Genomic DNA, 13,137 nt, shown 5'->3' with positions numbered 1-13,137 from the left:
CAGTCACAGGATCAAAATGCGGGTGCGTGGCTGTCAGCGTGCATTTACGGTGGTTGCCGCATCCTGGGAACACGAGGTCACCTTTTGCGAGCTTCCCAGGCCGCTTCCAAGAAGCAAAATCACTGTGGGGTGAGAGGAAACTGGATCCAGTTAACGACTGAAGTGCTTCACTTAACAACACTGGCAAGAAAAGATCATAAATTCTAGCATGAGCCACAAAACAACAGAAATTCTGGCCTCAGTTGCAGTCGTAAATCAAGGACTACCCTGGGAAAGCATCTCTTTTGGGGTATGTAAATAAAGGCAGGGAGGGTGGGAGACACTTTCGAGCTCCCAGGAGCCCCTTTCTATAACTCTCTAATAAAAATATGGGGGTGCGGTGGCTCTGTGGCTAAGACGCTGAGCTTGTCAATCAGAGCAGTTCGGTGGTTCGAATCCCTAGCGCTGCATCGCGGAGTGAGCTCCCGTTCCTTGTCCCAGCAGCTTCTGCCAACCTAGCAGTTACGAAAGCACGTAAAAAAATGCAAGTAGGAAAATAGGGACCCCTTTGGTGGGAAGGGAACAGCGTTCCTCCGTGCACCTTTGGCGTTTAGTCCTGGTGGCCACGTGACCACAGAGACGTCTTTGGACAGCGCTGGCTCTTCGGCTTTGTCACGGAGACGAGCAGCGCCCCCTAGAGTCAGAAAACGACTAGCACATATGTGCAAGGGGAACCTTTACCTTTTACCTAGTAAAAATAGCATCAGCGTTTATAACTGGGGTTTCCTAGCCTGGTCTACCTCAAAGGGCTTACAAGAGCCTACTTGTTGCAGGGTCCAATCTGGGTCAGTCACTGGGACCAGAGTTTCTGCCTTCCAAGCTTCCAATGTGAGGCTAACAATGAGTTTGGAAATATCTACCTCCTCCAGTAAAGCAATCTTTACTATGCATAACTATGGAGATTCTCAGTCAGGTTTGTGTTTGTGTTTCCCAAACGTACTTTTTCAGGAGGCAGCTGGACTTCCTGCTTTTTCTGTTGAAGACATTTTGCTGCTCATCCAAGAAGAGAAGCGAAACGTCTTCAGAGAAAAACCAGGAAGTCCAGTTGCCTCTTGAAAAAAAAAGCACCTTTGGGATTTACAGTTCATCTTCCTATGCAGGGGTGGGATTCTACCAGTTCGCACCTATTCGCTAGAACCGGTTGTTAACATTCTAAGCAGTTCGGAGAACCGGCTGTTAGAAGAAATTACTGGGCTAATCCTGTAAGGAAGGCAGGAAGGAAACATTCTGGGGTTGCTTACAGAAAGTGCCTCTCCGTTAACCCTTATTACATTCTTGGCAGGACTGGACTTCCTGTCTCAAGAACCTCTCTGGAGTTTTTTCCCCCTCCTTTGCTGGTACTTTGCTTGTGTGGAATGACCATTCAAAGTTACAATGGCACTGAAAAAAAGTGACTTATGACCATTTTTCACACTTACGACTGTTGCAGCATCCCCACAGTCACGAGAGGCCAGGCGAGGAGATGTGTGCCTCAATGTGTCTGATGTTGAGCTGGCCACGCCCAGCCAGTCACATGACCACCAAGCCATGCCCATCAACTAAGCCACGCCCACAGAACCGGTTGTTAAAAATATTGAACCCCGCCCCTGCTCCTGTGGTAGTGTTTTGGCAGTGTGCCATGCCTACCTCCAATGTAATCTACTGGATCCCCTGCAAGGATTGCTCCTGTGACTATGTAGGACAGAAGGGGAGGAAGTAATCCCCAGATCGAAAGAACCCAAGCAAGCATTCAGATGAGGAGACCCAAAGTCATTGGTCTGACTTTGCAATGAACAAGGACGTACATTCAATTTTACAGCTACTAAGATTGTTGGCAGAGCAGGCCCAAAAACAGCCAGGGAAATGATTGAAGCCTGGGAAATGTCCCACATCAATCAGCAACAATGTGCTGATTTACCCCCAGCTTATCACGTACTTAGGAGGGGAAGGCTTGCCAGCACAAGAAAACAACAGCCAATGACACCCCAATCTACATCTAAAAAGCTACATTACAACAAGCACCATATAAATACCACCTTTGTTAACTGTTGTAAGTCGAGGACTGCCAATACTTAACATCTGGATTCAAAGTTCTTATGGTTTGTCTGTCCCAGTCACATCTTTGCATTTTAGATACTGGGCAACAGACCGGCAGTGACATGACTGCAATTTACAATTTTTTAAATTAAGTATTTATTATTTATGTATTTGTAAAATTTATTAGCCAACCCTCTTGCCACGTAGGCAATTTTGTTTGGCGGGGGGCATAAACTGCCATTTACCTCTGGTTTCTGGCAAGAAAGAACAACCCCAAACAATTGCGAACAGCGAATTCACTTAGGGATCATGACATTTGCTTCACAATCATTGGCTTTACGACCGCCACATTCGCTTAACAATGGCCACAATAGCAATACTAACATTGACCCTCCTAACCAACCTGCATGACTTGTGGCCAGAATTCTGGACTCGGTGAAGGCCATAAATCAAGGAGGACCTGTATTAATTTTGCGAGGTTTTGGTTTGGCGGCATGATTGTGGAACTCCTCTGATTTTTTTTTCCGAATTGGATCTGATGCCCCCGATCTGGAGACCATATTGCAACATCAACCGTCCCTCCTATGTGGTTTGTTCAGGCAAGGCCGCCTCCAGCTGGCTGGAACAGTCGTCACCAGTGTGATGCCAAACTGGGAAACCCTTCAATCTGTTGGCATTGAGGCCTGCAATACGGACCTGATTCTGAGTTGAATTCAGCTCCAGCCAGCGCAGTGGTCTGGTTGATCAAAACTGACCAGGCGATTCAAATTGTGCGAAACCGACAATGGCAGTTAGAGGAGGGGGCCACTGATGATGTCTCGCTGGCGCTGCTGCTCTTCTCCTTTGTGCCAGAGGGGCCTTTTCCTTGAAGGCAGCTGGACTTCTTTTTCCCTTGAAGGCATTTCTCTTCTCATCCAAGAAGCTTCTTCATGAACTGAAGAAGCTTCTTGGATGAGAAGCGAAACATCCTCAAGGAAGAACAAAAGTCCAGTTGCCTTTTGAAAAAAGCACCTTCGAGACAAGCGTGTCCTGGACAGTTGAGAACTTTCCACTGACGCTCTTCTCCTTTCTTTGTAGGTGGTCTACAAGAACAATGACTTCAAACTGGAGTTGTCACGCTTGGCCAAGGAAGGAGACCCTAAGATGAAGATCAACGGGGACCTGGTCTTCCGTTGCGAGAACGTCGCCGCCCTCGATCCGGTCACCTTCGAGTCGCCCGAGGCGTACATTTCCCTGCCCAAGTGGAACACCAAGAAGACCGGCTCCATCTCCTTTGATTTCCGGACCACCGAACCCAATGGGCTTCTCCTCTTCAGCCACGGCCGACTGCAGCCGCCGAAGGAGAGCCGATCGGAGCGCATGCACAAGGCAGATTATTTCGCCATGGAGCTTCTGGACGGCTACCTTTACCTGCTGCTGGACATGGGCTCGGGGGGCATCAAAATGCGGGCCAGCACCAAGAAAGTGAACGACGGGGAGTGGTGCCACGTGGACTTCCAGCGCGATGGGCGCAAGGGTGGGTATGCCTCCGGATCGTGCGTCATTGTCTCCCCTGCAGCCAAGATGGGCAAGGAAATAGAGGCTGTCGGGTGGGGTGATGCTTCAGCAGTGCGAGAGAGAGAGAGACAGAGAGACAGGCGAAAGAAGTTGTAGTTTCATCATCCAGATCAATTTCTTTCTTTGCTAGGCAACTTATACAACCTGTTGGGTTTTCCTTTGTCAATGTTTACTTACTCGGAGACATTAACAAACGGACCACAGGCAGGCAAAAAGACAGTGGAAACAGGCACGATTTCCAACTTTTGACTTCCTGACGGCTTCCCCATGGACTTCATGGGAAGCTGGCAGGGACCGCAGAAGTGCTGCAGCCATAGGTTGGCCAGTATAATTTGTACAGAGATCCTTGAGGTTTCAATGATATGTGGAGCGGTGGCTCTACTCCTTCTTTCAGTGAGCAGAGTTGCGGGTCTGCGATTCAAAAATTGTCGCCCCGCGTTGCACCATCTTGGCTAATGAAAGTGACAGACAGACAAACAGACAGGAAAACCATAGTAATACATTAGGTTCACTATGTAGTCTTGTGTTGGCAGCAGAGCAGAGGGAATTTGGGAAGAGACCCTCGCTGCCTTTTTTTCTTCCCATTTTGTCTCCGTGTTATTCTCAGAGAAATGGAAGGGCCGTTGGCAGTCCCCGAATCTTCTTTTCCCTCCCTGTCTGCTGTTTCACTCAGGAATCCGCAGGAGTTCCTGGTTTGAAGCCTATTTGCCAGTCCGGCCCTGTGATTTCAACAGGATCTTTCACCGTTCAGTTACTGATCCAGTAACTGCTCTGGCATAACAAGCCTGGTTCATAGTGGCTCTGGTTAGCTTTGGTGTGGCTTATGATGCACCCTTGAGGTTGATTCACGGCTGAAGGGATTGGGCAGTGGCAGAAAACAGGTGAATTTAATGCAGGGAATCCTCGACTTACGAGCCCAGCGTTTATGTTGCTAAGTGAGAAATTAGTTAAGTGAGTTTCTCCCATTTTATGATTTTTTTTCTTGCCATATTTGTTAAGTGAATCACTGCAGTTGTTAAATTAGTAACATGGTTGTTAAGTGAATCTGGCTTCCCCTTTGAGAGCTTCTGACAAGCAAAGTCAGTGGGGGAACTCAGATTCACTTAACAACCATGTTACTTACTTAAAAACAGAAGTAATTCACTTAACACTTGTGGCAAGTAAGATTGTAAAACGGGGCAAAGCTTACTTAACAAGTGTTCTACTTAGCAACAGAAGTTTTGGGTTCAATTATGATCGTAAGTCGAGGACTACCTGCAAAGCATTTTAATTAAAAGCAAACTTAAAACGAAACACACGTTATAGATATTTGACGGCATGCAAAATGTTTGAAATTCCAAAGTTTTGGACTAGAAATAGATGGTTTGGACCTGTTTCAGAAATGTGTCATCCCGCAAATGTGCCAGGGGGCTCCTGTTTTGAGTTTGGACACTTCTGGTAAAGAGAAGGATCCGTCCTAACTTATCAGGCGGTAAAAAGACATAGCAGGAGATGTGTACTTTCAGACTGGAAAGATTCTGTTCATGTTGCCATACCATAAAGTACAATGATAACAGTGTGCGGCGGCAGCCAAAAAAACTAGTACAATCAGGGGTGGGATTCTACCAGTTCGCACCTATTCGCTAGAGCCGGATGTTAACACTCTAAGCAGTTTGGAGAACCGGTTGTTAGAAGAAATTACTGGGCTAATCCTGTAAGGAAGGCAGGAAGGAAACATTCTGGTGTTGCTTACAGAAACTGCCTCCCCGTTAACCCTTATTACATTCTTGGCAGGACTGGACTTCCTGTCTCAGGAACCTCTCTGGAGTTTTTTTCCCCTCCTTTGCTGGTACTTTGTTTGAGTGGAGTGACCATTCAAAGTCACAATGGCACTGAAAAAAGTGACTTATGACCCTTTTTCACACTTACGACTGTTGCAGCATCCCCACAGTCTTGAGAGGGCAGGCGAGGAGATGCGTGCCTTGATGTGAGTGATATTGAGTTGGCCATGCCCATCCAGTCACATGACCACCAAGCCACGCCCACCGCCCAAGCCACGCCCACAGAACCTGTTGTTAAAAAATTTGAATCCCACCCCTGAGTACAATCCTTGGTTGCATAAACAGGCATAAAATCAAAATCACATGAAGTATCAGTGCCACTTTCTAAAATAAGGCCACGCCTGGAATGCTGCATCCAGTTTTGGTCCCCACATTACAAAAAGGACACGGAGACTTTGGAAAGAGTGCAAAGAAGAGCTACCAGGATGATGAGGGGACTGGAGCAGTGGTGGGATAGACTACCGGTTCTGTGGGCGGGGCTTGGTGGGCGGGGCAGGGGAAGGAGACTGTAACATCTCCAGTCAGAGGTGGCGGGATTGGCCGGTTCTGCGAACTACTCAAAATTTCTGCTACCGGTTCTCCAGAACTGGTCAGAACCTGCTGAATACCCACCTCTGGACTGGAGACAAAAACACATGACGAACAGTTGCAGGATTTGGGTTTGGCCACTCTGGGGAAAAGAAGGCCTGGGGGAGGGGGGACTCCCATGATAGCAGCCTTCCAGGATTTGAGGGGCTGCCCCAAGGAAGTGGTGGGTGGGTCAAGCGATTCTCCTCCAAAGCCCCAGAAGGCAGGAGAAGAAGCAACGGAGGGAAACCAACCAAGGAGAGAAGCAACCTGGAATTAAGGAGAAATTTCCTGACAGTGAGGACAATTAACTGGTGGAACTGCTGGCCACCAGGAGTCGTGGGTGCTCCATCATTGGAGGACTTTAGGAAGAGGCTGGACAGCCACCTGTCTGAAATGATAGAGGGTTTCCTGCTTGAGCAGGGGGTTGGACTAGAAGACCTCCAAGGTCCCTTTCCAGCTCTCTTGGGATGGATGGATTGTTTCCTGCCTGGTCTACTTGGGAGCCCAGGCTCAGTCTTGCAAGCCTGAAAGTACGAATCTCCTCATCTCCTTTTATCCCCTGAAAAGTTAAGAGTGGGTCCTCCCCAAGTCTCTTCCTCCGCCTGTTATTCAGCCGGGGGCTCCTCTCCCTATTGTCCGACTGTCCCCTGCGTTGAGCTTGAGCCGTTCTCTCTCCCAGGTTCCATCTCGGTCAACAGCCGCAGCACCCCCTTCCTGGCCAGCGGCGACAGCGAGATCTTGGACCTGGACAGCGAGATGTACCTGGGGGGGCTTCCCGAGAACCGCCTGGACCTCATCCTGCCCCCGGAGGTCTGGACAGCCTTCCTGAACTACGGCTACGTGGGTTGCGTGCGGGACCTCTTCATTGATGGCAAGAGCCGGGATGTGCGCCGCTTGGCTGAGGTGCAGAGCGTCTCGGGGGTCTCCAGCTTCTGCTCCCGGGAGACCCTCAAGCAATGTGGCAGCACCCCCTGCCACAACGGAGGCCTGTGCCGGGAGGGCTGGAACCGCTTCATCTGCGACTGCTTGGGCACCGGCTACCTGGGCCGGCTGTGTGAGAGAGGTGAGGACGAGCGGGTGGGAGGGAGGTGTAGGCCAAAAGGTCTCGGGATGGGTTCACACAACCTCGTGAACCGGGCTCGATTGCAATCGGGTGGCTGCAATCCTACGGCAGTGGTCAGGTCTCATGGTGAGCTTTCATTGAATCAAGCACCCCTCCCTCCTTCCCTCTTTTATTGCCCTTCTTCCTTCATTCCCACCTTCCTTTCTTCCTGCCTGCCTGCCTGCCTTCCCCTTGCTGTCCAATTCCCTCGCTCCCTCCCTTCTTTCCTCCCTCCCTCTTTTCTTGTTCTTCCTTCCTTCCTTCCTTCCTTCCTTCCTTCCTTCCTTCCTTCCTTCCTTCCTTCCTTCCCTCCCTCCCTCCCTCCCTCCCTCCCTCCATCTATCCTTTCTTACCTTCCTGCCTTCCCCTTGCTCTCCAATTCCCCCTCCTTCCTTTCCCTTCCCTTCCCCCTCCCTCTTCCTTACTCTTACTTTCTCTCCCTCTCTTTTACATCTTCTCAATCTCCTTCCTTCCTTCCTTCCTTCCTTCCTTCCTTCCTTCCTTCCTTCCTTCTTCCTTCCTTCCTTCCTTCCTTCCTCGCTTTAGTTTAGCGAGTAAGTATATTTTGTGAAGGCAGAAAACGGGTCCATTTAATAGCCAAGGTGGCATGTTTTGCCCACCCAGCCATTGGGTGGTTTGGGGGTAACGTGAATCCCACCTTCCTCACCTCTACCTGACAGGTAGAGAGATAGATATTCCCCCAACCTGCTTTGATTTGCTCAACGGCTGCGGGAGCTCCGGGAGCTGAGGTTCACACACCTGAAAGTTGCCGATTTAGACCAAGGGCCTTCCAACTTGGCAAGCTTAAGACTTCTGGATTCAGAATTCCCGAGCTGGAGGAGAAAGAATTCTGGGAGTTGAAGTCCAACAAGTCTTCAAGCGGTCAAGTTGGAAGACCCCTGATTCAGACCAAGCACCTGGTCCCATTTTCCTCGCTCTGACCTGCTTCTCTTGCTTCTCTCCCCTCTCCCCTCCCCCCTCCCCTCGGACAGAGGCCACTGTGCTAAGCTACGACGGGAGCATGTACATGAAAATCATGCTGCCCACGGTCATGCACACCGAGGCCGAAGACGTGTCCCTCCGGTTCATGTCACAGCGAGCGTACGGCTTCATGATGGCCACCACCTCCAAGGAATCAGCCGACACCCTTCGCCTCGAGCTGGACGGGGGGCAGATGAAACTCACGGTCAACCTAGGTAACCTGCTGGCCCTCACCCTGCCAGGGACTGGCCCCCTCCTCAGCCTCCAGCTCTCTCCGTGCAGGGAGCCGCACTGTGGAAACCAGGCGGTGGGTGGGGACTCCGACTGGTTCACCAGTAATTTAATTCCGGCGGAAGAATCTTCAGAGAAACCTGCTTTTCCCCATTGCAAAATCCACCTGCTCAGCTGCAGATGCAAATGCGCTCAGTGGCCTGGAGCCTCATGCAGAACTATGATATATTTTGCCATCCCAGAGAGGATACTCGTGAGTAAAGGCCCCCTTTGTAAAACTAGAGCAGGGGCCTTCAAACGTGGCAACAACTTTCAGACTTGCGGATTTCAACTTCCAGAATTCCACAAGTCTTAAAGTTGCCAAGTTTGGAGACCTCTGACACTGGAGAGCTGCAAAACCTTCCAGATTCTCAGTATTTCCACTTCAGAGCATCCTGTTCTCGCCTGAAGTTCGCTTTGATGATTTTCAGAAGTGTTTGGAGTCCCAAACAGCTGCGATGCAAGTTGGAGACAGATGTTAGGAGCCTGGATGACCTCCGGGGTAGGCAGAGCAACCCGTCCGAATTTTCGAATGTTTTTTCTGCGTTTCTAAGAAAAAACGCTTCCAAACTGAGACGCAGTTCAAAAGTCTCGTTCCGCCCAGTTTTTGCTGAACGGGCTAAAAAAATTCCCTCTGGGAAGGAGACATTTGGCCACTCCTGTGGGACCAGACACAAAGTCCTCGACTTACGACCACAGTCGAGCCCAAAATCGATGTTGCTAAGTGAGAAATTTGCTAAGTGAGCCTTGCCCCATTTTATGACCTTTTTTGCCATAGTTGCAGTTGTTAAGTTAGTAACAGGGTTGTTAAGTGAATCTGGCTTCCCCAGGGACTTTGCTGGTCAGAAGGTCTCAAAAGGGGATCACGTGATCCCAGGCCACGTCATAAATATGAGTCAGTAGCCCAGCATCTCAGTTTTGATTACGTGACCACAGGGATGTTGCATCGGTCATAAGTGTGAACATTGGCCATAAGTCACTTTTTTCAGTGACGTTGTAACTTTGACCGGTCACTAAATGAACTGTTGTAAGCCAAGGAGCACCTCTAGATGTTCACCTCCCATCCGTGGGAGGCTCACGTTAGCCCCAAGGCAGTGGAGCCCTTCCTGCAGGCTAAGGACCATGGGCCTCAAGGCCTCATCCCTACTTGGAGGCGGCGGTTACAGATAGTCCTCACTTCCTGGCTGGCAACTCTGCCCTCCCTTAAGGGGAACGTGAGAACGACCTTGGAAGGGGGAGGAGGGGAGGGAGGAGAAATGCTGAGGAAGGAACCGTCGGATAAAAGGGAGAGCAGCCCCCAGCTGAATGACAGGCAGGAGGCGGGGGGGACTTGATCCACCCTAAATTTTCAGGTGATAAAAGAGACAGGAGGAGATTTGTACTTTCAGACTTGGAAAGGAAACACGACAGATTCAAGTCAGTTCTATTTAATTGTAAGGCTCCATTAATAGAGGCTGAAAGCACAGCTCCCCCAGCATCTCTTTTTACCCCTGATAAGTTAGGATGGATCCTAATGAGGCGTTTCCCCCCTTCCCCTCATTCAGCTGAGGGCTCCTCCTCCTCCTCCTCCTCCTTTTTCCTGATCGTTCCTTAGGCAGCATCTCCTTCCTCCACCATCCAAGGTCATTCTCTCATTCCGTTACCATTGCTAAGCCCTCTGGTCCTTAAGCAAAAAAATAACAAAAATAAAAAATACAGGGCTGTGCTGGACTTACGACATCTGGTTGTTAAGTGAATCGCTATCAAAGCAAGACACCCTGTGGGGGCGACTTGCAGTTTTGCTGCCATCTTCCTCACCGACTCTGGACGCAACCGTTATAAATGTGAGGATTGGTTGCAAAGCTGGGTTGTTGTTTTTTAAACCATCCTGCCTTCCAATGGTTGCTAAGTCGGTAAGCAAGGACTGCTTGTCAAAATCATTGAATCGCTCTTTTAGTCAGGGCTGGTAATAACGTCCGGGTGGACTTTTTTTTTACTCATGAGTAACCCCACAGATTTCCTGAAGGAGGGGGGGGGGGTTTGCCTGCTTTTCCGGCAAATATCGCTGTTAGTCGCAATGGTAGGGAAGGGAATCGAACCCAGCCAGGAATAAAGGTGTTTGATCTCGCCTTTCCTGCTCTCTTTCTCCGGCACTTTGAGATCCTGCTGCGATCCAGGTGGATTTTCCTTCCTCAGATGCAACCCCCACCCACACACACACCCCACACCCCAAATCTACTCAGATTCCTCTGATGGGGGAAGAGGCAGCCTTGGGAACAGGTTCATCTGCCAGCGTGCCCCCCGAGGGTCAAACGTGGGGGCAGAGTTTAAGCCTCTTTCTTGGGCAGGAGGGTCCTTCCCTCCCCGCCCCTTGCCAGCCAGGGCAGGGCAGCTGTCCTCTCTCCTGACCGTTTGACCACCATTTTGGTGGCCGGGCTGAGAGAGAGGAGCGGTTCTGCTCCCCGGATCCCCCCCATTCCCTCCTCGCTGTGGGTTTTGACCCTTCATTGGTGCATCAACAGCCAGCCCAGAGCAAGCAGCCACGGTGACCCGAACTCAGGCTCTCTCCCCGCCCCCCCACCTGTAATCTTCCCCATCCTGCTTCCCAGGACATCCCCCCCCCCCACCCCCCCAAAAAAAAACCCTCTGGGAATTTCTGCCTTTCCACGGGAGAAGTGAAGTTTCCTGGTCCTGTGGCTGCTTGCGCCCACTGCTCTGCCGAGGTTGACGGCATGCCCAGCTGTGCAGCTTGCAGAAAGGGAGGGGGTGGCAGCCCCTTCGTCTTGGGGGAGGGGGGGGAGGCATTGAGCTGGGGGTGGGGGAGGGAGGAAAGGCTGCCGCTCCCCAGTTTCCCCGCCTTTCTCTGCACAGCTGATTGTGACGAGGGAGCCGCTTGCTTGCCTGGGCCGAGGGAGCCCCAAACGTCGATGGGCCAAACAAATCGTGGCCAGTTTCTCCCCCCAATTTGGGACTGTGTAAAAACCTGCTGTTTTCAAATGCTTGCAATGGCCCAGGGCACATTTTGGGCATTGCCCACTGGGCATAGGTAGTAAGGAAGGCTGCATGGCAGCGTCTCTCGACCCGGGCAACTTTGAGGCGGGTGGACTTCAATGCCCAGAATCCCCCAGCTGACCTCACCACCCACCCTGCTAAAAACCGTCCCTGCCCTCTTTTGTGCACACGTCACCTAGGGAATTCTGGGGGTTGAAGTCCACCCGCCTTAAAATAGGTTGAGAAACACTGGCATTAGGTGGGCAAACCAACCTGCCCCTCAGGGCTCTTGGTGGCGCCGGTGTCCAAAACAGCCACAACCAAATTGGGGTTTGTGTCTTGGTGGTCCCGGCCCCTCTGTTCCCCAGAGACGACCAGTTGGGACCCTGGCACCCTCCTCAGTGCCAACGCAAGCGTCTCCCTCGTGGCATGCCTGTCCCCAGATGGTGGCCTGCATTGCTGTATTTTTTGGGTGTTTGGTGACAAATGTTTCCTTGAAGGATATAAAACTCTCTCGTTCTCTTCTCTCTCTCCCCCTCCCCACCCCGGGCCCCCGTCTCAGACTGTGTCAGGATAGGCTGTAACCCTAGTAAGTTGCCTTCTCATTGTTTTTTTTCTCTTTCTCTCTCTCTCTCTCTCTTTTTGGGAAGCTTTCTCTCTCTCTCTCTCTCTCTCTGCCTCCATGTTTTCAAGCCCTCCTTTTCTTCAGCTCGCTTGCTTGGAAACTCGCAGTTTGGGGCCTCCTCCCCCTCCCCGCTTGGGCCTTGTGCAAGAGGAAACGTGTGTGTGTGTGTGTGCGCGCGTGTGTGTGTGTGTGTGTGTGTTTGCACGTGTGGCTGTGTCACGAGGCGGGGGAGCTTTTGAGGGAGGTGGGCCAAAGAGGAGAGGGGGGAGAGGGTTAGAGGCTGGTAAACCTGAAGGAACTGTGGAGTCTCCCATCGTTCATACAAAAAAGAAAAAAGAAGAAGAACCGGGGGGTCCTTGGTGCTTTCTGAGCCGGGTGGTTTTTTTGCAGATGTTTCATGACCCAACTAGGTAATATAAACATGCGATGAACAGTTGCAGGAACCGGGCCTGGCTAGTCCAGGGAAGAGAAAGACCAGGGGAGACAGGAGAGCAGCCTCCCAATATTTGAGGGGCTGCCCCAGAGAGGAGGAAGGGGGTCAAGCTATTCTCCAAGGCACCTGAAGGCCAGACAAGGAATAATAATGGACGGAAACTGATCAAGGAGAGATTCAACCTGGAATTAAGGAGGAATTTCCTGACAGGGAGAACCATCCATTCATGGACAGAAGTTGCCTTCGGAAGTTATGGGAGCTTCATCCCTGGAGGCTTTCAAGAAGAGACTGGACTCCCTTCTGTCAGAAATGCTGTAGGGTCTCCTGCTTGGGCGGGGGGGGTTGGACTAGATGACCTCTAAGGTCCCTTCCAACTCTGATTATCTGTTCATCTGTTAATACCACCAGTGCTAGTAGAGGGAGCAGGAGGACTGTGGGATCCTTGGTGGTTTTCTGGCAGAAGTTTCATGACCCAACGAGAGAACATCACCCCTGCTAGAAGGGAGTGAGCATAAACCAATGACTTGCCCTGTCTGTGCTGGTTGGAGTGAGGCAAGTCTATGGAAATATATTTAAACTCTAAAAAGAGTGCAGAAAAGAGCAGCAAAGGTGATTAGGGGACGAGAGAGGCAAAAACACACGAAGAACGGTTGCAGCGACTGGTTACGGTCACTCTAGAGAACAGAAGGACCAGGGCTCACAGGACAGGATTGTTCCAGTATTTCAGGGGCTGCCACAAAGAGGAGGGGAGCCA

The 13,137-nt window shown here is 50.9% G+C and overlaps 1 protein-coding gene across 25 annotated transcripts in view; it reads left to right on the top strand.

Moving 5' to 3' along the window:
• NRXN2 (neurexin 2) overlaps positions 1-13,137 on the top strand; it is a 336,628-nt gene that overhangs the window by 129,078 nt on the left and 194,413 nt on the right. For 17 of the 25 annotated variants that reach the window (XM_087913729.1, XM_087913728.1, XM_087913726.1 and 14 more), the window contains 4 exons: positions 3,133-3,571; positions 6,682-7,065; positions 8,097-8,300; positions 11,888-11,914. In XM_087913729.1, the coding sequence (XP_087769855.1) occupies positions 3,133-3,571; positions 6,682-7,065; positions 8,097-8,300; positions 11,888-11,914 (1,054 nt within the window). The remainder of the gene's footprint in view (positions 1-3,132; positions 3,572-6,681; positions 7,066-8,096; positions 8,301-11,887; positions 11,915-13,137) is intronic. The other 8 variants (XM_087913745.1, XM_087913733.1, XM_087913746.1 and 5 more) reach the window with 1 other exon arrangement.

The sequence above is a fragment of the Pseudonaja textilis genome, chromosome 16 (genome assembly GCF_049901715.1).
Source record: "Pseudonaja textilis isolate UNSWEBS1 chromosome 16, rPseTex1.2, whole genome shotgun sequence".
Taxonomy (NCBI): domain Eukaryota; kingdom Metazoa; phylum Chordata; class Lepidosauria; order Squamata; family Elapidae; genus Pseudonaja; species Pseudonaja textilis.
Note: the sequence above shows the minus strand (reverse complement) of the source record. Positions and strands in the feature narration are given on the sequence as shown.